This window comes from Barbus barbus, assembly GCF_936440315.1.
Source record: "Barbus barbus genome assembly, chromosome: 21".
NCBI lineage: Eukaryota > Metazoa > Chordata > Actinopteri > Cypriniformes > Cyprinidae > Barbus > Barbus barbus.
This window is the reverse complement of record NC_136749.1, coordinates 13,913,889-13,938,818: the sequence shown is the minus strand read 5'-3', so window position 1 is coordinate 13,938,818 and position 24,930 is coordinate 13,913,889. Positions and strand designations below refer to the sequence as shown.

The 24,930-nt window shown below is 39.5% G+C and overlaps 1 protein-coding gene across 1 annotated transcript in view; it reads left to right on the top strand.

Moving 5' to 3' along the window:
• Positions 1 to 24,889, top strand: part of LOC306887433 (protein capicua homolog) — a 45,503-nt gene extending 20,614 nt beyond the window's left edge. The window contains exons 3-21 of the mRNA XM_079445138.1: positions 3,103 to 3,252; positions 3,553 to 3,709; positions 4,618 to 4,726; positions 5,091 to 5,273; positions 5,373 to 5,505; positions 7,791 to 7,978; positions 8,074 to 8,185; positions 8,331 to 8,428; positions 9,764 to 10,613; positions 12,969 to 13,108; positions 13,230 to 13,390; positions 13,585 to 13,766; positions 16,476 to 16,967; positions 17,062 to 17,384; positions 17,565 to 17,719; positions 19,545 to 19,702; positions 19,819 to 19,953; positions 20,046 to 20,171; positions 22,905 to 24,889. Coding sequence (XP_079301264.1) covers positions 3,103 to 3,252; positions 3,553 to 3,709; positions 4,618 to 4,726; positions 5,091 to 5,273; positions 5,373 to 5,505; positions 7,791 to 7,978; positions 8,074 to 8,185; positions 8,331 to 8,428; positions 9,764 to 10,613; positions 12,969 to 13,108; positions 13,230 to 13,390; positions 13,585 to 13,766; positions 16,476 to 16,967; positions 17,062 to 17,384; positions 17,565 to 17,719; positions 19,545 to 19,702; positions 19,819 to 19,953; positions 20,046 to 20,171; positions 22,905 to 23,194 — 4,142 coding nt within the window. The 3' untranslated portion in view covers positions 23,195 to 24,889. The remainder of the gene's footprint in view (positions 1 to 3,102; positions 3,253 to 3,552; positions 3,710 to 4,617; positions 4,727 to 5,090; positions 5,274 to 5,372; positions 5,506 to 7,790; positions 7,979 to 8,073; positions 8,186 to 8,330; positions 8,429 to 9,763; positions 10,614 to 12,968; positions 13,109 to 13,229; positions 13,391 to 13,584; positions 13,767 to 16,475; positions 16,968 to 17,061; positions 17,385 to 17,564; positions 17,720 to 19,544; positions 19,703 to 19,818; positions 19,954 to 20,045; positions 20,172 to 22,904) is intronic.
• Positions 24,890 to 24,930: the final 41 nt, after the last annotated feature.

The window sequence follows — 24,930 nt, the reverse complement described above, 5'->3', positions numbered from 1 at the left end:
GAGTAAAAGGCGGGTCACGGTCTGGGCGAGGTTGACACGCTGATAGAGCAAAAGAGGGCAGTCTACTATACAACAGGAGGAAGAGGGAGGGAAAGAGAAAGAAAGAACGGGTTTGCGAAGCGAGAGAGGAGAGCGAAATCGAGGGAAGAGTCGTTGCCAACTGAATGATGTTATGAGAAACGACGTCTTTACTACGAACACCTACGGAGCGAGTGATCATCCGCCGCGGATCGGAAAGTGACCCTGCTGCAGGAGAACCGCACTGGACTTCAGGGGCTGTTATTACACTTCAGACCCGTCATTTCATCACAACAGCACTGCGCCGGATCATCTCGGTCCAGCTTTTCTTCTCTGTTTTGTATTTCCCCGCCGTTGCCCGTAGCGGGTTAGGGCACGGCGGAGTTTGACCGTCATCTCTTAGTGGGTTTCTTACTAGTTTGTTGATTGTGTCAGAGCCGAAGGCGAGGAGTTTACTGCACGATTAACGTTAGCCTTTTGGATGAGACTCTTTGGGGCTGGGGTGTGTGCGAGAGAGGGGGTGTCGGAGCAGGCATTTAAAACGAGAAGTCGCTGCAACTAGAATCCAGTTTAAGCGAAACGTGCGTCGTTTTAAAGCCCGAACGAGATCAAAACAAACCCTCCAAAGGCAACGCGTTAAGAGGCGAGCAAGACAAAACGATGCTTTCTGCGTTTAGGGATCAGCGGGTGGTTCTACAATCTACAGGGGTTTCGTTTTCTTTTACATAATATGAGATGCTGCTATTATACTGGATCTAGTCAAAAGCAGAGCTGTGTGTGGTAAAGTAGTATTTATAGCAAAATATAGAGCATTTCAAAGACACGAGGATTTTTCTGTGTTTCACTCGCGTAATTATAAATTACTTCGTCCGCGTAATTACAACGAACAGCTACAGTGTAACTAATGATTGTTGGTCTGGAACACAGGTGTTGTTTGCCTATCGAAACCAGTCGTCTTTCTCTGTCTTTTTGCCCGAGACCCCTGGCTTTGGTGGTTTCTCTCTGCCAGCCAGTCGTTTCTTCCCCTTTTTAAATACTAGGTGTTTTCCGTGTAGTGGTACAGTTTTGCTCCGTGACATGAGGACAGGTTTTGTTGTAGCGGCCGGCGGTGCGGATGCGAGACCAGGGGCGTTCCCGAGGGGACGGACTCATCTGGATCTGTGCTGCTAAAACCAGGTCCGGATCTCCCAAATGCAGCCTCTAAACCAAAGTGGCAGTACAGAATAAGTCCGGTTACTGCTTGTGTCCTGGGCAGGGTGTAATTATGCGTTTGTCAATCAGAGATTGAGGCCAAACTGATGCATTTAGATCAGATGTGAAACAGGATGTGGATCTGCAGTGACGAGCAGAGAGAATAATAGTGACCACGTGAAAAAGACAGATGTGTATTACATGTGGCCTTTTATTACTAAGCATTTGATACGTATCATTTCCCTGACTGATGGATATTGGTTAATCTTTTTAATAAAAGATCGCTTCCGTTGTGTTTCGCAACCCAAATAATCAATTACGCTCGTACTGCGGGTGTAGTAGCACCATGACCATGCTAACCTGCTAATCTGGCAGATTTGGGCTTCCCATTTTCACGACGATTTACTGAAACAACCGTTTCCACGTTTTATGCATTGCTTATTTGATGCCTGCAGTGCTCTTTTATTTTTATAACCGTATTTAATACTTTTTTATTGCCAAACTAGTTATTAATCGTGATATTGTACATGTAAATCCCCCTGGGCAGAGGTGAGCTCAGGTCGCGGACTGTTGCACTACTCTAGCCCGAGGATGACCGAGAGGCCTACTTAACCCCTTCATCCCCGCAGCTATCTGTCAATGTAAACAAGCTCAGACGAGGAGGGGGCAAACAGGACCAAAATAAAATACATCATCCAAATAAAACCAAATCCGTTTCCGCATTTCGAACCTCAACAGTGTGCATATTCGTACGGTAATTGTGCTCAAGACAGTGTTTTAACGCCAAGATCGCCATTTGTTATAATCTGCGCGTTTCTGAAGGTGGAACAGCGCTTTACTCTCTTCTGTGCGGTACCTGATAGCACGCTGTCATCATTTTACTACAATATGATCCGGTGTCTGAGCCAGTAAATCAGAGAATACATAAGGACTAAAGATTAGTGTGAACGACGGCATGTCATTACCAAGAACATTTGGTACCAACGTGAAAAAACTCCAGTAGACGGATGCTGGCCGCTTATTTTCATCGCTGGACTCAACATCACCTGTCTGGGAAAAGCATCATGTGGATATTTAATTTTTAATCGCAAGAGGACTTGTTTTACTTTATATCAGATGAACGTTTGAATAAGTACCTCTATTTAATATTACATGTTTGTGAAGTTTTTCCTGTAAAAAAAAAAAAAAAAAAGTATTTCAAGCCTCTTACTCGACCATGTTTTCATCGGAAAGCCCGCAGTATCTTCGCCAAGGACTCAGCATGTTTGGTCAGTCATTATTACTCAACGTGTCTGATGTTGTTTTTCTTTATAGCAGGACTTTTGCAGCTGAAAATCGTGTCTGTGTAGTTCTAACTGCAGCAGAAAATAACAGCATGAACAGCCTGTTCCTGAATCATATTATTTTGGAAGTGATTGTTTGGCGCTTAATATCAGTCGGGAACAATATGTTCATGCTCTTACTGTATTCATGACAGTCTGTCTTATTTAATCTGTTTTTGTAATGTGAAACAATATTGTGCTGCTGCAGCAACATGAGTTTTCTCTTATAATATTCAAATATTTATGTAAATAAGGTTACTGTTAACGGTGTTAGATGTTTTGGTCTTTTATCCTTGATCACCTCCCTCATTTTGTCTATATTATTGCCGTTTGTACATTTTAGTACTTATTTTGGTATCATAGAGAGTGATACTGAAATGTGTAAATATAATCAAAACCATACATAATTACTGAGACAACTGTATATTACAGTTGTCCAGTGGTATAATATTATTATGTGTATATGCATCCATTTATTTGGCTCATCAGGCTGTGATTTGGGTGTTGATATGATTTTATTGCTTGCTGTTATTACTGGACTTAATGAATGCTCTTTTATTTTCTCCTGTAGTGTGGACTAATGTTGAGCCCAGATCGGTTCAAGTGTTTCCTTGGCATTCATTGGTCCCTTTCCTGGCACCCACCCAATCAGATCCATCGGCTCAACCTGGTGAGGGCCAACAAACTGTCAGTCATCCGCAGACAGTTTCTCTGAAGAAAGGTAATTTAGTGCATACAGCCATTGTCTGATTCTAAAATGAGCTAAAATGTGTTTGTCAACCTTTTTGAGATTATTAAAAAAATAATTATGGTCTATTTAAAATAATGTGGAAGCATGTTTCCTGGGATAGTCCGGACGCTGTTATGTATTTGGCCTCTCCTGTCACATCTGCAGTGACTCTCTGTAACTCTAGCTGCTGTAATTTAGCCATTACCCAGTGCAACGATTGACCTCAGAGGTTGCCAGATTGGAGGGATTCATTAAAGATGCTGTAATGAAAAACCTGTCTTTCACTTTCAGAGTCTCAGAGCGGGTCAGTGCTGAAGGAGATTATAGAGGGGGCACCTAACCCTTCCTCGCACTCCACTCCCTCCGCTGACGAACTGCACCCAGAGAGAGAGAAAGATGCGGAGCGAGAGAGACCTGACAGTGAAACAGAAAGTGACGTGGATGATCCGTGAGTGGTCTAGTGTGTGTGAGATGCGTCATTCTGTTTGAATGTGTTTTGTTGCTGGTGTTCCTGTGTGTGGAAAGAGCTGCATAATGACACCACAAAGAAAGAGATAACAAAAGCATTCCTCTTTCTCCTGTGTCTGTATTTGAATGACAGCAGAAAACCAGAGGCAGTCTACATTAATGAACTGTCATCTGAATACACTTCTCTCACTTGTTTTCCCTCTCCCTTATGAATCACATATAAAATTCTGCTCACTTTATAATCAAGTCAACTAGTACAGTTCCTGCTAAATGTGCTTTATCCATTAAGTTTATTGTATTATCTTCACATTAAGGTGTTATTGACATTTGCAAAGCATCCATCCCTTTAATATTGTACACTGGATATTATAGATATGATAAATCTCTGTGCTTTCTGTTTTGGTGGTGGGCTGCAAAGCAGTAGCTCATCGACATTTTCAGTAATTGGCTCGGTGCATTCTGCTGTATTGTTTCACGGCACAGTGAAGAGCCCTGAGGGTTGCAAGAGTGAAATTGGTGGATCTTTTGAGCCTGTTTTGGGCCACAGTAGCTATACGGTCGTGACTGTGTAATAGTTATTAAATACCAAAGTGCATGTATAATAGAAAAATCCATCTTTAAACTCATGTGCATGCAAGTAGTAATACATCATCTTAATGCAATTAATATGATGATGGTGTGTTGTCCTCACACTTGTTAAAAATAGGCAGGTGTGATCAAATGCTTCCTTTGTATTGATATTTGAAGTGTGAGAAGTAATGTTCCTTGTTGTAAGCAAGAAAGAGTTTGTGCGTGTTTAGTAAAGGTAGATTGCATAATCAATGGATGCTGCTGGATCCCCATTGATTCTTCTCATTATTTCATATTAACTGCCAATTTTGTGTGCAGATTTTTCCCCGGTGTTCTTCCTGATCCTCCAATTTCTGCGTCTCCTGGAAAGCGTAGATCTCAGTCCCTCAGTGCACTGCCCAAAGATGACAAAACCAGTCCTGGAAAGGTACGTTTACACACATACTTTTTAATAAGATTTTTAATATTTTTGAATTAAGTATCTTATGATTAACATTTATTATTATTATTATTATTAATGTTGAAAATGCACTCCTACTGCTTTTATAAAATGCTTTTTCTTTCAAGATGATAAATAGAAAGAACATTTATTTGAAATACAATTTGTTATATAAGTCCTTACTGCCACTTTCAGTCAATTTAATGTGTCCTTGCTGAGTAAATGTATTAATTTATTTTTATAAAAACTCATGCTGACCTGAATTTTTGAATGGTAGTGCATGCTTGTGTGAAAGCCTCATTCTTTCACACAGACTCATTTACTCATTCCTTTTTACCCTTTCACTTTACAGAGGGAGAAAGACCACATCCGGAGGCCCATGAATGCGTTTATGATCTTCAGCAAGCGGCATCGTGCCCTGGTTCATCAGAGACACCCAAACCAGGACAACCGCACTGTCAGCAAGATACTTGGAGAGTGGTGGTATGCTTTGGGACCCAAAGAGAAGCAGAAATACCATGACCTCGCATTTCAGGTAACTGGAACTGTCTTGCAGATATTAATGTTTAGACACCTGAATAGCCCCCATTAAGTTTTTCCAGCCCCCGTAAATGTTTTTGTCACTCATTTACAGGTGAAGGAGGCACACTTTAAGGCACATCCTGACTGGAAATGGTGTAATAAGGACAGAAAGAAATCCAGCAGCGAGGGACGTGGTGTTCCAGGGGGCAAAGACATCCGCGAAAGGAGCATGTCAGAAACCACAGGTGTGGAATAGGACAAGAAATGCAGATTGTCACTATGGGCAGTGTTATGGATGGATTATATGGTGTTATGTGCATGGATTATAGTTTCACAACTTGTGCACATTTTTTTTTTAAGTAATTGTTATCTAATTGGTTCAATATTTTATCAGTCTTAATATCTGAAAGGATTTTGCTTCAGGGTTGAACGACAAGGTTCTTTTAAGGTGGTGATTTTTATTTTTATTTTTTATTTTTTTTGCATCAGTAATGTTTTTCTTTACAAAGATATAAGAAGACAAGACTACCGTATTGTTCTGAATATAAGACAACCCCTCTTTTTCAAGATTTTTGAAGACCAGATCTTGTCTTCTCTTGACCTAATTCCTAAAAATGAAAAACCTTTTCCAGTTACGTGATTTATTGGTAATTTCATAATTTATCAACATAACTACAATGTTGCGCACTCATACTGCATACTTTCTTTTGAGCTGTCTTTATAATGAAGTGATTTACAGCGTGGGCCACCTCATTAGTATGCATGCAATTGAAGAATGTGTGCAACAAGCACAGTGTAACGGCTGACAGAAAAAGTTCTTTTTCTGAGGTGAGCGAGACTTATAACCCGACAACATCTTATCTGATCACACATACTGAATCAGGACAATGGATCAGATGAATCAGACCTTTTTTCAGATGTATTTCCAAGAAAAAAATGGAACAATATTCCCATTTTAAATTTGTAATCAATATTTCCAAGAAAATCTAAGGGTGTATTCACACCAGGAAAGTCCGCATGTTCACTTGCTTTGGTCCGGACCAAATACAATCTTGATTTATTTATTTATTTTTTGGTTTGGTGCAGTTTGCTTTTACACTGCCCTCTTTGCAAGTGAACTGTAAACACAACCACATGTGTGCTTAAGGTCATCCATTCATTGGTTTATCCATTCAACCGTACCAGAGTTCGTTTGTAAGTTGTTTGGTCCGCACCCGAGTACGATTGCTGTATTCACACCTGCCCAAAAGATCCACACCAATGGGGAAGCGAACTCGAGTTCAATTCAATCAAATTAAAAAAGACCAGTGTGAATACACCCCAAGACAGTGATAAATTGAAAAATGCCATACTTGGCAAAACATTAGTTTGTAGATTGGCCTATTTTTGGCTAATTCTTACTCATTCTTAAGGCTATGAAGATTTTTATAAAGTTGACAACCAGATTTGCTCTTAGTGTGAAGGTAGGGCTGCACAATGAATCATATTTTAATCTTGATCACAATTTCTGCTTCTCTTGAATGATCGTCTGCAATATTTGGTTATCTTAAAAAAAACAAAAAACATTTCATTTTAATTTGGCATTTGCGTTATCTTGAATTGCTAACAGGCCTCCACAAGCTTTCATGTTTGCGTTTGCCAGATAAGAGCTTAAATACCCCAGTCTTTTTTTCATAAATAATTTTCTGCCCAGTGGTTTTTCCCAACCTGGAAACCATGTGCACACGCTCTCTCTGTATTATGGAAAAATCGCTGATAAGCTGAAAACACTGGTATACATGTAAGCTGGAGTTTAGTGATCTCTATTGAAATATTTTACTAAAAAATAAACAGTAATACAGTCTGCTTTCTTTCATGCAGTTGTTTGCGCTGTTTGCTGTGACTAAATCTGTGAGCAAACCATGTTAGTTGATGATTTGTGCTTATGTGAATGTGCAGTTATTCTGGTGAAATGTAAAAAAAAAAAAGGAAATCGTGATTTCGTAATTGTGATCATATTTTTGAGCAAAATAATGATAATTAAATGTTTAACCATTATCGTGCAGCCCTAGTGAAAGCTGTATAAATGTGATAAAGAAATGTAAGATATAATGGCAGTTATGGCAAGTGACAGTTCTATCGCACACATCTTTATACCATGCTGTAGTTGGGTTCCAGATGTAAAAATCCCTTTATTTCATTTCTATAAGGAAATAGTTTTTTTAACAATAACTTTTAAGGACAGAACCTTTAGGTTGTTAATCAATAATATATATGCTTTTATTGAAGCCATCAGTTTGCCACTTTAAATAAAAGTTTGAATGTTGCGATTCTCCTTGTAGCTGGTTGATTTGGTTCATGGCTTGTAAGGCTTTCACAAAACATTTTTTAACCCCTGTGGTAAAAATAATGAGGAATATACTTCAATAACTAAGGCCTCAGAAAAAATGGACCGTCATTTTTGCACTCTATTGTTGTGGTCTGTTGGTTAGTTTTTCCATTGTGAATGCACAAAATAACATCAAATTGTACTATTTCGTATGTAATTCAGAGCCTCCATCTGTGTCAATGGGAATGGAGCTCAAAGGTGTGGGGCCTGGGATGGTGAGCGTGTCAGAGCGAGTTGGAGGTGAGGGACATGGTCAATTGTCTCGTCCTCGTGCCTTCTCTCAGAGCGCCATGCACAATCTGGAGAGGAGCGAGAGAGGCAATCCACAGGCACTCGCTGAGCTCGCACAGGTATTACACGCACACTTGTGAATATGACACATTTTCAGAGATTCATGTTCAACTAACTCTTACTGTATTTTTATATGTGTGGTGATGGTGGTCAGGTTGCAGGGCGGGGTGCTATCTCTCAGACACAGAGGGGGGTAAGTGAGGACATGACGAGTGACGAAGAGCGTATGGTCATCTGTGAAGAAGAGGGGGATGATGATGTCATTGGTGAGTCAGACCTTATTTAAGGCTCTCAGATTGATAAGAGTTTTCCAAAAATAATTTAGTAAGTGCTTATGTCATTTCTTTCATCAAGACTTTTGTATTCATTAGCAATTGTGTAAGTCATTATTGTGTGGCATGTCTCATTCAGATGACTCATATCCAGGCAGCTCCATTGACCTGAAGTGTAAGGAGAGGGTGACAGACAGTGATAGCGAAAATGGATCTGGAGATGAAGCAGAACGCAAGGTATCATCTTGCATATTTGACATCTGTTAGCCTGTCTGTGTATACACAAATATAATGTTTAAAGGAATAACTCACTTGAAAATGAACATTTTGTCATCATTTACTCAGCCTCATGTTGCTCTGAGAACCATAAAAGACTAAATATTACAGAAATTCTGCTTTATCATACAGTGAAAGTGGAGGATGACATTTGTTCTACATTTAGGCCAACATTCACTTAATGTGAGGATAAAGCCATAATGTAGGATGTTATTTACTGATAGACCCTCAGTCTGCTGAAGCTCTCAAATCTCATTCTCGCTCAAGATCAATTAAAAAATGGCACCTTTGGACGTGTCACACCAGCTTTGACATCATTGGTGCCAAATGGCGTTAGTTCTTGCATTTTAAATAAAATAAGTTAACTTGATCGCTGTGTGTGAGAACATACTAAAAATGAGATTTGGGATTTGGGAGCTGCAGCTCTGAGTTCAGTATCAGTGAACAATGACTGCAATTACAGTCTGTTCCTTACACAAATCTATTGTATGGCTATAAAAGACTTTGAGTATAAAGAACAAGTTATATAGCCTACGTATTTTCCTTTTTTGGAGTTTGGCAATATACATCACTATCTGCAAGTGTGTATGGAAACAAGAAGTAGGCCTATTCCTACTAAAGGTCTGTTCACACCAACGTAAATGTTTAGTGTGAACAGACCTTTAGTAGAAATAGGCCTACTTCTCGTTTCCATACACATTTGTGGATAGTGGCACTTATGGCAGATGGGGCTAAATGTAAATGCAAACTCACTCTCTGACAGTAGGTTTTTACGTGGCTTCAAACAATGCTTCAAATAGCGATTTTAGGATTCGCTATAGTTTTTATCAAACAAACTCATCGGTTGACCAGTGTTAGTTCCAGTGTGAGAGAAACCACTGCATTGACTGAATACCAATGTCCGTGTTGGTCTGAACGGACGCATTAACAACCATTCATTCAAATTTAAATGTTTATAGCACTGATTTTTTGCACCAAACATTCTTCTGAGTGTGAACAGGCATCTTTAATGACATTGGGGTGAGTAAATGATGACAATTTTTTGGTGAACTGTCCCTGATGAATATAGTCCCAGAAAACAGCGAAATGTAGAACACTTTTCTCCCTGTAGAACTAGAAAATTGCTCGTGGTCCTTTAGCATTTTTCCTAGGTTAATTATTAATGAAGTTTACAGAAGGCTATTGCACAGTATATTTATTAACTGGTAAAGGATATGTGTCATTACATATGTTTGCAGTCTTTGGCTAATTTATGTTCTCCTCTTTTCTCTGCTGCTTTATCACTTGCATCATCAGAGAGTTTTTGCTCCCGTGATTTGCTCCTCGTCCTATGGCCCTGGTCACGGTCGGAGCGTGTCTCTCTCCTCCTACCCCACTTCCAGGCGCTTTAGTGACATTTCCTCAAAGAGAAAGCGAGCAGTGGAGGGAGGTGATGGAGAACGAAGGGAAGGTGAAGGATCAGTGTCCCAGCCCTCTGCGGGTCAGTCCATCCTGGTCAGTTCTGCCGGGGGAGTGTCGTCAGTGCTAGGAGCGGTGAGAGTGGCGTCCACTGTTGTCACTAATGTGGTGCGACCTGTGGTCAGCACGCCGGTGCCGATTGCCAGCAAGTCCCCACATGACCGGAAACCCGCTCCACCACAGACGCAGCTTCTCATTGGACCTGGAACCACAGGAAACCCAGCAACAGCTTCTGCTGGAGGGGGTGGGTACTATTCCTCATCATCGCCCAATCCTGTTAGTGCATCAGGAGCTCAAGGGGGACTGATGACCAATCTAGTTTTGGGAGGCACATTCCAAGCCCCGCCCGCTGTACAGCTTGTCACCCCACCTCCTCCACAAAACCCAGCCTCGGCCCCGCTTACTCATAGTAATGGTCCACTTCCTCTGCCCATTCTGCAGTCGCACATTCTCCCCTCCGCCTCAATAGCGCCCTCATCAGGTCAGAAACCCATAACACAGGTCCAGTACATTCTCCCTACCCTCTCTACCAACAATCCCAAGAGCCCCTCCCCTCACCAGGCCAGTCAGCCAACCAGTATCTTCACCCTACCTACAGCTCTGCCCACTCACGCCTCGTTGGCCAACGGGAAGCAGTCGGGATACGTCTCCAGTCCTGCTGTGGGTGTAGTCAGCCCAGGAGCCAGAGGTGAGGATACATACGGTTTAATAACACACTAAGAGGCATTAGAGACTAATAAAACTTATTCCAATATGTGTCATCATAATAATACTTTTACATTACCTGTTACCTTGCAATAAAATTGCCAGATTACATCAGCATGAAAAAGCCAGTAAATCTTTGCAATGTATTTTGCTTAGATTGAGCAAATCCACTTCACTGTAAATGAGTTACTAAAAGTATACTGCAGTTTTGATGCAAACACTTGGCGTATGTGCTGAATGCATAGCCTTTCAAAGTAAACGCCATTTTATAGCATGCACAAACCCAGGCGCTAGACTTGGCACTAGACATTTTCATTATAGTCCAGTGTTTGCGTCAATTTTCTTCAATGTTATGACTGATACAAGATTTGCATGTATAACACTCACCAACATTGTTTATTTTTGTTTATTTTTGTCTTCAGTCGTGAAAATGGCCTAGGCCAGTGCTTTGGACAAAGTAATTAATGAGAAAAATTCAATGCACATGTGTGAGATGAGCGTTAGTATGTGCAGTAAAGTGTGCACCAGACCTGGGTAGATAACTTACAAATTGTAGATTCCAAATTACATGACACAAATTGTAGTAAGTAATGTAGTCCATTACATTGCAGGTTATATAATCGGACTACTTTTTGTTAACTTTTAGATTACTTTTGACCTAACTCGTTTAACACATTGATTTAAATAGGATAATCTTGTACCATATTGAGATAAAATACAAGGAGTAAGAAAATGTTCCATTCGTTGTTACTAACAAGATGAAGTGCCTTAAACATTACATTGTCAAGGTTTCCCTAACTGGGACTTGTGAATGAAATGTAGGGGGTTCGTGAGTTTAATGGTAAGGTATTAATAAAATTTTAAAATAACATCAAAATAAAACTTAATTTTTACTTAATAACTTAAAAACATTTTATTTGTTTACTTGCATGTCATGTGACCATTAACCAACATCAGAGAACCATAAACATGCAAATGTGATAATTAATAAAATATTTACTTTAAAATCTCAGGGGGTACTTCAAGTAAATATATAGTTTGGACAATCCTGCATTACATGTAAATAAGAAATAACCTGAATTTGGGCCTTTTTAATGTTTTTGAAAGACAAAAGTCTTCCAAAGACATAGTAATACATGGTTAAAAATAACACATTGAGTGATTAATTCAAATAAATTATGTTTGGTAACACTTTACTTTAGGGTCTCTTAACTAGTTGCTTATTAGCATGCATATTACTAGAATATTAGCCATTTATTAGTAGTAATTAAGTACATATTAATGCCTTATTCTACATCCCTAATCCTACCCAACACCTAAACTTAACAACTACCTTACTAACTATTAATAAGCAGCAAATTAGGAATTAACTGAGGGAAAAGTCGTAGTTAATAGGGAATAAGTGTTCCCTATTCTAAAGTGTTACCGAATGCTTTCATAAGTATTTGATCTAATGTTGAATCACTTAAACCTGAAATGATTTTTGTAAATCAAGTGCTCAAATGCTGTGTAGCCATCAGACTAATGACTGGTCTTTTTGTGAATGTCTACAAAACTGGAAGACTTTCTGAGTGCATGTATGTGGTAGGCTGTTTTTTTAATAGAATTTGGAAGAATTTCACGAGACATTTGTGAGAATCAATAAATTATGAATCATTTATTTCTATTGTGTGAATATGAAATCATGTAATCAATAAAAAAGTAATTGTAGTCTGATTACGAGTATTTTATAATTGTAATTTAATCTGATTTTAATACTGATTACTTCATTTTTGGAATCTGCTGTCCATAACCTAACGTGTAAAAACGCAGTATACTTTGGGCTTAATTTGACAGCTAAAATCGTATTATTTGAGACCGATGGGGAGTTTTAAGTGGCTGGAGTAACCGAAATATAAACGCCAAATCACATAGGCATATCGAAACTATTATGGACAAACCACAGTTCACAATTACAGTGTAGACAACTTTATACGCATATGAGTTATAAGCCTAGTGATTTTATTCCGATGCACCACTTTTGTCTGGTCCAGGCAGGATTTTTGATAGCAGCCGGCTTTGTTCACACAGCACCAAAATGGAACTTCACCGGTACCCAGGAAATTGCTGAGGCTCTTAACATATGATCTCCAAACAGAAAAATGCTGTCAATTTCCATAAACGTCTGTAGTGTGAAAGTGCCGATTGTCTTTTTTATTGTATTGTGGCTCAGAACCATCATCATGTTCAGGTGCTGTTCGCCATAGTTTTGTCCTGTGCCATGTAAGACAGTCTGTGCAAGACCCAATTATTTCAAACACTTTGTTCTTTCTGTTTGTTTTTTTTTTTCCTCCTGCAGTGCAAACACAGTCACCAGTTTTGCAGGGCAAGATGCTGGTTCCCATGGCAACAGTGAGGGCTGCTCCTGCCCCCTCTCAGCCGTTTCCCTTGGTAGCCCCTCCTCTTCCTGTTCAGAATGGAGGACAGGCAGGAAGCAAGGTGAGATCTCAAATGGTAAATGCTTAACAAACTGATACTGAATAACCAATCGGCTCATTTGTAGATATAATTATAATTTGTGATCTTTTTTGATTAGCATGTCTTCCTGTTTCCTTTCTAGATTATTCAGATTGCTCCGATGCCTGTCATCCAGTCGCAGCTTCCCTCTACGGGACCAGTGCAACCTGGGAGCCCGTTTTCTGTTGATATGGGAACCGCTACAGTGGTCGCCCCAGGCTCTACCCCGTCTCAGACCATGCTGCTACCGCCCCCACCTACAAGGTATAACGCACACTTTCACAGGCCTACTTATATTCACCTAGCCGCACACGCACAAACATCTCCCCCACTCTTATTTTAACAACTCCTACACTCCTCAAGTGCTGCAGCACTGGAGAATAACCTTGCATGGCTGCTCTCACTCTTTGTAAATGCTGTCTAAACTGGTTTCTGTAAATATCACTTTTCTCCCACAGAATCACTTATGTACAGTCCACTCCTGGGGTTCCTTCTCCTTTGCCATTAGTTCCCACAACAACAGGCTCCTCCTCTCAGACAGCTTCAGCAACACCTGGATCTGCTTATGTTCCATCACACTTGGCGACCTTTGCAGCGATCGCTCATCCGGGACAGACTTTGTTGCAGCCACTGATTGCAGGTCAGTGGACACATAATTAATATAATTTAATACATCTTTAAAAAATTTAGGGCAGTCAGTTGATTTAAAATAATGTTTTATATATTATGTTTTTCTTTTGTGATTTTGAAAAGAAAAAAATTATAATTTAAAATAAGGGTTGGGCAATAATCTGGTAGACACGATTAACCGGTAGAGATTTTGGACTATCATCTCTATCGTGGTTACAGACTCACGTGACATTGCCGTGCTACGTGGTCACGAAAACTTATCGTTTGCATGCGTTGTTAACCATTGCGGTTTATAAATAAGTGATTTTAAGCTGTTGAAATGCAATCAGCAGCAAAAGAGAACTCATTTTGCTATATGCGCGTGCTGTCTGAGAGAGACTGTCAGAGAAGCGTGCACACGTGAAGACCGTGCTCACAGAGCGTTGGGAGCTATTTTTGTCGCTTTATAGGCCTTGAATGGTTAATTACACACACTTGTATGTGTTAAAATTCCCGTCTTTGCAAGTATCCTTGTAAACACAGCAATTAAGGTCTTAATTGAGAGCAAACAGTTCAGAAAGAAAACACATTTGAAACAGTATATTGGATCTGGGCAGCTCTTAAAGTGACAGCAGCCTAATATTCCTGCTGTTTGTCATTTATGTTAATCAAAAAACAAAAGAGAGAATATCTCTCACTGCTCTTGAGTAAATCACTTTTATAACTTTAATAAGAAGAAATAAATATTTAATTTACACAGTGAAGAATATGCAGTGTTTTTATACATTTGATTACTTTGTACAATGTATGTAGCATTTCTTATTTGTTATACTGTAGTTTTGTCTTATTGTTTGTAATTAGTTTCCTATTCGTATTTAATTGCTGACTGTTTACTTGTCTTCAGTGATCTTGAGTTTTTTGGGGGTTTTTTTCTTTCAATTTAGGCTAGTATTAGGTTTTTGTGATATTGACACTGGTGACTAAAATTCTTTTTATATCATAATAACCTTATTTAAAGCAAAAATAACTAAAAACTATATTGTAATATATCATTATCGTAGGGCTGCACGATTAATCAAATGCGATAGTCATGCACATCTTGTCAGTAAAGCCGGTTATGGGATCAGTAGTAAATCTACTTCATGTGTTTTCAGATGGAGCAGCATTCACTGCACTGAGCCGTAGTTCACTGACAAGCTACGCAATATTGCGTCCATTATCGCAAATGATTTAATCATGTGATAATGAAATCGAAGATATTTTTCTGCGATTAATGACAGCTGTTTGCATAACTCCAAACTCACATCACAACGTCAGTCGAGTGTTTGAAGTAAATCCTTCTGTGAGATGATGTGGCTTCTTAATGGCCTTAAGAATAAGGCACGCAACATTTTTCATAGTATTCTAAGCAGTGATAGTCTGTCAGTTAGCTTTGCATTATTATATACTTTATTATAATGAAAATTATAATAATAATTATAAAAAGAACTCAGAGGAATCCTATATTGCAATAGTCCTGTGTTTATTATGCCGAGTTCACACTGCGTGATTTTCAAGATCATCGTTGTTTTCACACTACATCTGGGGGCTATCTGGGGTAGCATTCAGTTGCTGCTGTGTTCACATTGCACGATGGATCGGCGACAGGAGGTTACACACTGCATGACTTTACAATAGCAAGAATCGACGACAACTCTGTCTGGTCCGCAAACTACGTTTTATAACCAAAAGCACACAAGATGTGATGAGGAAATAACGCAAGACCACACTGATATTGTGGTCTATAAGACCTCCCCGAGCAAACAATAACAAAGATGACTTTCTTGTTAACATACTGCTGCTGGGAAAATTTTATATACACAAATCTAAGTATTTGAAAGTAAAACCAACGTTTGTGCATTTTATAATGAGCTTGTTTCTTACAAAAGCCCTCAAAGTGATGAAAAATAAGAAAATTATCATTTCTAATGCAAATATTTACTGATATTGCCATGTTAGTACATGGCTAATTGCTTAAAAAAAAAAAAAGGTTCCTCCCCGAACTTCCCTGTATCTTGTTCTCTCATTGGCTGTAGGTCATCGCCGATGTATGTTTCAGTCAGAACTCATCTCACACAGCAGGATTTTGAATTGCAGACAAGTCCAGATATTTAGCATGCCAAATATCTCACGTGCGTCAGCGACGCATCTGTGACTCTCTTAGATCGCGTCTTTGATAATTCACACTGCGTGATTGTAACTCGTGTGAACAAGCACCGATTTGCTTCCGATTTCGGGCATTTGTCGGCGATTCCGTAAAACCTGATGGTGAGGGAAAATCAGGGCTAAAATCGTGCAGTGTGAACTTAGTCACGTTGAATCAATGAAAGCAGTTAAATCTTCTGTTTATTCAGCTACCGCTATAGGGATTTACTGTATTTCTTCTGTGGGATGTATATTGAGTTTCCGTGCAAGAGAGCCCTCTTGCCTTTGGATGGAGATTTACTATTGATCTCAGAACCGTGCTTCACTGACAAGATGCGCATGACTATCACAGCTTTTCCCTTATTGCGATTTCATTCCGATTTATCGTGCAGCCCTATGTTACCGTGAAATAAATGTACTCCTATTGTGATATAAGATTTTGGTCATATCCCACCCCTAATTAAAAATAAACGAATACATTTTGCTAATTTGTGTGTTAGTTTGCATTTTGGGTGTTTGAAAAATGTTGCATTGCTGTTATCTACTGTTTCACCAGGTCAGCCATCGCTGTTGGCCCCGGCCCAGTCTCTCAGCGCCCCTCACGCTCCTGCCATCACCGCCATTTACACCCCTACAAATGTGACCTTGGCAACTGGTGTGGTGTCCATGTCTATGGCAGCGGTGTCACCCAGTGTGGTGTACACAGTGTCCAGTTCCTCTAGCCTCTCCACACATCCTTCCACATCTCCACACATCCTTCCTAAACACACCACGACAACCTCCATGACCTCTGTAACCTCGGACAGGCAGGGGAACATATCCACACACTCTGAGCGACAGTTGCACCAGGAAAGAATACTGGACAGGCAGCACATGGACAGTCAGGTCTACACACAGTCCTCTGAGAGACAGGCTGAGAAGGTTTCACTATCACAGCCTGACAAACAGTTCCCGGTCCCGAGTAAAAGCAGCAGCAGTTCAGTTGCCCCCCCACCGGGCACCTCAGTGACACTGCAGCCTGGAAGCCCTGCTCAAATCTCCCATTCCGGTACCATAGATTTTATCATCCACCTGTTTTCATGATTCTGCCCAGTGGTGATTTCTTTGAGACTAAACACAGTCCCTCTTTTCTCTTTCAACAGGAAGTGCTCCAGGGACACCCAAACTGATCACACCAAGGCCTCCTCAGAAAGTGAAAGCCACAGTGGCCAACATCCCAGTGGGCAGTTATGATGGAGGAGGGAGAGGCAAAGAACGAGAAAAGGAGAGGGACCGAGAGAAAGAGAGAGAGCGAGAGAAGGACAAAGAGAGCAGTAGTCGGTTCTCATTTGAGGTAGACAAGGCAGCTGAGACGAGCTCGCCTGCAACCTTCCCACCGGAGGAGGGATCCGCAGAAGCCCCCGCCCACTCAGTAGCGGAGAGTGCTACGCCTAGTGGCCGTTGCAAAGAAGCAAATGCTAAGGAGGTTAGCGTCGTTATCCTGGCTGTCAGTTACATTTTAATCAGAATAATTTTTTTTTTTTTTTATATATATATGATATTATTTTATATCATGTATGAAAAGTAACACTACATAAAGTGAATGTGTATAAGGGCAAAAAAAAAGAAAAAAAAGCTCACTCGCTCATTTTTTTGCTCTACCCAGGCTGAATGGAAGGATTCCCACCCTTCTTCTCCATTACCTCCTCCCTCTGGATCAGATCCTGCTGTGCCTCAGTCTCATGGTGATAAAGATGCACCACCTAAAAAAGTCAAGGCCCGGCCCCCACCACTCAAACGACCGTTCGATTCTGTTGACAAGTATGTTTCATAAAATATGGCATCATTGGTACTAAGATTTATTTCCAGCTTCATATTCACCATATGTTGGTAGTAATTACTAGTGGTTGACCGATATATTACCATGGCTGATATATCGGCCGATATATGCTATTTTTTTAATATCTGCATCGGGCGATATGTTTTTCAGTTAGGCCAGTGAATTCGAGACTTTTATTTGCACAGCTCTGAGATGGGCAGTGCCTCAGCACACAGCACTCACATTCTCTCTCTTCATTGTTTAACAGTTCTGTCTGATACGGATCGAAGTCTGTCTAATAATTATTATAATCAGATGGAACTGTTAAACAAAATAATTAAAAGGTATACAACAAGTATTACAATGATTGCTTTTATATTTTTAGTAATAGAAAACAAACATTATAATACTTTCTTTTAATGTCAGCATTCAGCATTTATGCCATTTAAACAAATCTTTGAATTCTAAAACATTTAGACCTTGCAGACTTCTTCAAATCCAGCAGTGAGATCTTCTGTGTGCATTTGTATCTTGCATGATCGTGTGTTATCTGCGTGACGGTCAGTCTGAGTTGAATGTGGAAAGGAGAGTTCAGCTTCACAGGAGATGCACAAACTTTAAACTCGTCATTTCAAACTATGCTGCACTGTATACTTTTGCTCACTGTCATATTCATGTCATTTTCACTGTGCTGTATGTAAAATGAGTGTTACCTTGGCTTTATTTGAAAAACTATGATTCCCAATGCACACAAACTTGCTGGATTACTGAGTGCCCGATTGTTTACAGTGTTTACTTCCTTTTTATTTATAATTTTTTTTGTTTTATTTGTGAAAAATACTGTAATAGGATTACAGAATCAAGTTGTCATCTAAAGTATATTTATTTTTTAATTCATTAAAAAAAAAAAAAATCTTAAATGCTAATTAAAATAAATTAATATTATAATTACAAATTATTATTAAAATCATATATATCATCTTTATATCAGCATCAGCTGTCAAAAAAACAATTTTGGCCGACCACTAGTTATTACTTTCTTAATTGGAGTTCAAAAGGCCAGGTGATATTTTGCAAGCTAAAGGTCCAATTTCAAGTAAGGTCACTTTCAAACCATGCAGCTTTCTGTTGTTCAATGTAGCAAATTCATTTGACTATCTTGAACACGATGCACCCTCACAACAAATTACAAATCATATAGATTCCTATTGAAAAGACTGGATTTCATGGAAATTCTCTCAACAAGCGTAAATGCCACATTTCTAATTAGGGAAAATCCTAATTAGAAAAGAATTTTGCATTGCATTTTTGTCATTACGAATTATATTATCATAAGAGTTTATATTGTCATAAGAAATTACAAATTTTAATGAATTTCCTATGATAAGTGTCTCAAAGTGCTCATTTGATTAGTGACTTGGAAAAAAATATTTTAACAAATTAATTAATTGCATGGTCACACTTTAGTTCTGGGACCAATTCTTACTTTTTACTAACTACAAACTATGATTTTTGCCTTAATAAGATCCTAATTTGCTGTTTATTAATGGTTAGTAAGGTAGTTCTTAAGCCTAGTTATTGGGTCAGATTAAGGGATCTAAAATATGGTCATGCAGAATAAGGCATTAATATGTGCTTTATAAGTACTAATAAACCAATATGCTAGTAACATGCATACTAATAAGCAACTTGTGCGAATCGGACCTTAAAATAAAGTGTTACCAACTGCATTCCTATTTATTTCCAGGTTTAAATGGGGGAAAAAAAAAATTGGACCCCACTGCATGTATAGAGTAGTCAAAATCTTGTGATTGGTGATGTGTGCAGGGTCCTGTCAGAGGTGTACTTTGAGGAGCGCTTTGCAGAGCTGCCAGAATTCCGTCCAGAGGAGGTTCTGCCCTCTCCAACCCTGCAGAGTCTGGCCACCTCCCCACGAGCCATACTGGGCAGCTACCGCAGGAAGAGGAAAAACTCCACTGGTGAGAGTAAGATTCAGACCTCTCTAACAACTGAATGTGAAATCTAACTATAGCTGAGTCAGTTCATTTGTTCATGTCTATCAAATCACAAATCAACTAGCCCTCAATCCTCCTTTCCACAGACCTGGACTCATCCACAGAAGATCCCATCTCTCCAAAAAGGAAAAGTCGCCGCAGATCTAGCTGCAGTTCAGAGCCAAACACACCTAAAAGCGCTGCAAAGTGTGAGGGGGAGATTTTCACCTTTGATAGGCCAGGTAATACTTCACCACCCACAAAACCATCATCATTCTGCAGCCTATATTATCCTGATTCAACAACATTATAATTCTCTCTCTATCTGGTGCAGATGGAGAGGATATTCTGGGGGAGCTGGAGTTTGAAAAGGTGCCGTACTCCTCTCTCAGGAGAACTCTTGATCAGAGGAGAGCTCTTGTCATGCAGCTATTCCAGGAGCATGGCTTCTTCCCCTCAGGTAACGCACACACTTTTACTGTACCACCCACACAGCCTACAGACAGCACAGAAGTAAAATGAAGTACAAACCAATCACAGCACAAATCTTAACCAAAATGGATGCTATCAGCCTAACACTATTCATTCATTCAACCGGGGGTCCTTGGAGAGATGCAAGACTAAAGGAATCTTAAAATATAAAATGTATTTTATAGTAAAAAAAATAAATTACATCTATAATATGAATGTTTCAAATGTATTTCTAAATCTAGCTATCATAAACTATTTATTTTATTTATGATCAAAAGAAACCACCTCTTATCTAGCAGTTCCGAGTCACTTCGCTAGGAGAAAATCTACCATCAAATACACACTGAAACTCAAAGATCTTCATGACAAACTGACAAAATAAGTTTAGTTTATCTTCTATTACTAAATAATAATATATTTAGAGATTTTTAGTCCATATTTTTATTTATTAATTTAATTTAAATGTTTTATTGTAAATGAATTGTTATATTTTCATTTGATTGCATTTTAAAAGATTGATTATATTGTTGTTACATTTTATTAGACACCATTTTTGATTGATAAATTATAATAAATCATAAAACACAAAAAGCAAAATGGAACAGAATTTAGGGGGGATTTTTTTTTTTAAGTTTAGATTCATTCTGATTGTCAAACTCACATGTGGAAAGTATGTCCACATTTATAGTAAATTTATATTGTGATTGTATTTTTGGCCATATCATCCAGGCCTAATGCATAGTTCGCAATATTAAAGAAATTAAATATAAGCATCAAATTTTTTCACCATCATATCATTCCAAGCATGTCTGTTGAACAACTTTTTCATGCAGTTACAAAAAAAAAAAGGACTGAAGCTTCAAAAAGGACCATCAATGCATCGTAAAACATTTAAATTTCTGATGCCTTGCAATGGCTTTGTGTGAGAAAGAGAACAAAATTGAAGTCATAACTTAAGAGAATCTTGTTCTGATTTTTGTTGCTGGTCCTTAAAGGTATAGTTCACCCAAAAATGAAAATTCTGTCATTAATTACTCACCCTCATGTCGTTCCAAACCTGTAAGACTTTCGTTCATCTTTGGAACACAAATTAAGATATTTTTGATGCATTCCGAGAGCTCTCTTACCTTCCCATAGACAGCAAGGATCCTTACACGATCAGGGCTCAGAAACGTAGCAAGGAGATCGTTAAAATAATCCATGTGACATCAGTGGTTCAACCGTAATTTTACGAAGCTATGAGAATACTTTATTCAACAATTTGTCTCCTTGTCACCCTGGCGCCATTTTTGAGAGTATCACATACGTAAACAATGTATGCATGCAGATTCGTTGTTTACGTTCAGATCGGGTGTGTCTCACTCATCCTGAAAAGTGAAGCTGCGGGCTCTTTGATCGCCCCCTGGTGGCTGGCTGCAGTACAAGTCATAGACCCCGCCCTCTCCATGTAAACGAATGGGACTTCAGTCAAAATAAAAAAATAAATTACACTTCCAATACAATTTTCTGTCATTTAAGGTAGTTATCACGCTGATATGTTCAATTGTGGGAAGTCGTGGCCTAATGGTTAGAGAGTTGGACTCGTGATCCAAAGGTTGCGGGTTCGAGTCTCGGGCCGGCAGGGATTGTAGGTGGGGGGAGTGAATGTCCAGCGCTCTCTCCACCCTCAATACCACGACTGAGGTGCCCTTGAGCAAGGCACCAAACCCCCAACTGCTCCCCGGGCGCTGCAGCATAAAATGGCTGCCCACTGCTCCGGGTGTATGTTCACGGTGTGTGTGTGTGTGTGTTAAAAATCCCCACTGCTGTGTGTGTGCACGTTGGATGGGTTAAATGCAGAGCACAAATTCCGAGTATGGGTCACCATACTTGGCTGAATGTCACTTCACTTCACTAATTGTTCGTTTTTGTGATAAGTTTGATTTTAGCTAATAATTTGATGCTATGAAAATGGAGTGTGTCGTTATGGTTGATTGGGTCTGCCGGAGTTTGGGCGGGAGTTTGATACCGCGGCTCCACCTCACGGCACTACTGCGCAGACGCTGGCAACAAATGACATTTACTCAAGATGGCAGCGGCCATACTGAGGTGCATTCGCTTCACTTTCCTATAGTGGAAGAAAGCAGAGACGCATCGTCCATCTGTTTTTACAGTCTATGTTTCAGATCAAAGCGTAAACAGCGTGTCCAGGTACGGTGCTGCTGACAGAACAGCATACGTTGTTTATGTATGTGATACTCTACAAAATGGCGCTATCCACCTGCCCATTTTTACGGCAAGAAAAGGGTGGATAGGGTGATGCGGAGGAGACTTTGTTTCCTTTGCGCCCAAAAAGTATTCTCGTAGCTTCATAAAATTACGGTTGAACCACTGATGTCACATGGATTATTTAACAATCTCCTTGCTACGTTTCCGAGCCTTGATCGTGTCAGGATCCTTGCTGTCTATGGGAAGGTCAGAGAGCTCTCGGAATGCATCAAAAATATCTTAATTTGTGTTCTGAAGATGAACGAAGGTCTTACAGGTTTGGAACGACATGAGGGTGAGTAATTAATTACAAAATTTTCATTTTTGGGTGAACTATACCTTTAAATTGGCTGAGAGGAACATATTCTGAGATTATGAAGGCCGAAAACCCCTGCATTAGATTAAAAACCCTTTCAGAATTTTTTCATCTAATGCTCTCTTTCTCTCCCCCTTTTGCCCCTCTCTCGATCAATAGCTCAAGCCACTGCTGCGTTCCAGGCACGATACGCTGATATCTTCCCCACTAAGGTGTGTTTACAGCTCAAGATCCGTGAGGTCCGGCAAAAGATCATGCAAACGGCAGCTCCGTCGGAATCTGTTGGCGTTTTAGATGTTTCCTCATTGCCGGGACCTTCTGGGGCAGCGGCGGCCAGTGACGTATCTATAGGGGCAGAGCCTCAGGAAAAAGAGGCCGAGCGGGAGGGTGAGCAGAACAGCTCAGAGGAGCCCAGAAGCGCTGGCGATTTACAGGACACCAGCAGATGAGGTTGACGGGAAAATGGATGGCTTGAAGACCAGATGTCTCCCCTCAACATCTGCATGATTTACATTTGTTGTCTTGTCTCTGCTATGATCGCCTCCGAAGGACATAGAGAGAAAAAGCAAGAGCAAAATTTGTATGTATATGGAGCAGATGAGGGGAGATGCCTCAAAACACTTTGGGGTTTTGAAACTTCTCAGTATTTTACGCGATGTTGAATTATGAAAACTTTACATTCAGACACTTGCCTACATAAACACACACACTCTTGAATATACACTCTTATATTTACAACATTATCTTAGTCATTAGGCTTCCTTTGGACTTTGAAACAAGTGGACTGTGGGCCTGTCCTGTACGCCAGTGAAGTCACAGTGCTGCTGATGCCTTTATAAAGGCAGGACGTGTGAGGGCACCCCATCCCTTTTCAGACTGAGTTGTGTTCGTACGGCCTGATTGACCGTAGCTTGGCCACAGGTGTTTTTTTTATTATTGGTTTGTGGGTTACTGCCAGTCATTGCGAGGCGGGCCTCCATTGGCTGAGTTTGTGATAATGAAGACTTGTTGGACTTTTATTTTTGATTTTTTTTTTTTTTTCTTCTGTGGTGTTTTAATTTTTAAAGACTTTTCACAGAGAGCTTTGTTAAGGCACTGAAAACCTTTGGCGAGAGACTTTGCGCTGCCATTCGTAAACCTTTCGTCCTATGATTGGCTTTAGTGGTTGTCAGTCAAACTGGAGTCATTCCAAAGCCTCTGATTGGCTAGCCATGAAGGAAAAAGGTCATGGAAGGGATGTCAACAGGCACATTATTGCCATTGATTTATGTTTTTTCATATATTAAGAGATTCCACATATTTAAGCATTTCTTTCCCTGCCTTTTTTATTCCACTTTTCATGAGCTGGTGAAGCACGGAGCAAAGAGAATGTTGGGAATATATTCTTAAGAATTTACTATAAGAATTTTATTAACTTTTTAGAGGAGAAACTTGATTTTTCAACACGCAATGCTACAGGTCATTGTTATAAAATCTCATTATTACTGTTCTTATTAATGCTTTGTTGTTCTTGTGGATCTGATCCTTATAACCTCTATATACTGTATTCTTATTAATATACTCTTTCTTTAGCGGAAACGGAGGGATGAGTTTGCCCTCTCCCCTCGCTCCTAGAGGCACTTCCTTTACCTTATTTTTTAAACATTTTCTCTTAAACGCTTTATCTTGATATTCAAAATATGTTTTATTTCTTACCAGGAAGCAATTACATAAGCCTTTATTGTTAGACACTCCAAATATCTTTCTGGTAGTTGTACATGTTTTTTTATTATTTCAATTTGCCACTTACATTCCTCCCCTTTCTCATTCCTCCTCCTGTCACTTTATTGTTTTTCCTCAATCACTTTAAGGCTGTGAGGTGGGACTGGGAGGTCACAGATGATCTTCTCTTGCAGCACTGGTCTTTGTTGTACATAAATACAGTAAGAGTCACAATAAAGAGCATCAATAAAAACATTGTTGGAAGAAACAAAGCCAGTAACAAGAAATTGTATAACAAAAGGAGAAATAAAGAAATATGGTTATAAACTGTTCTTATTGCGTTACCTTGTCTTGCTGATTTGCGTACCCAAGAAAGACTTTACACCGATAAGCTTTAAATTTGAACTGTATCTCTCAGTAAACAAATAAATAGATGTTGAATGAAACAGACTCTTTGTTATAAGTAAAAAGACTGAGGAAGTAA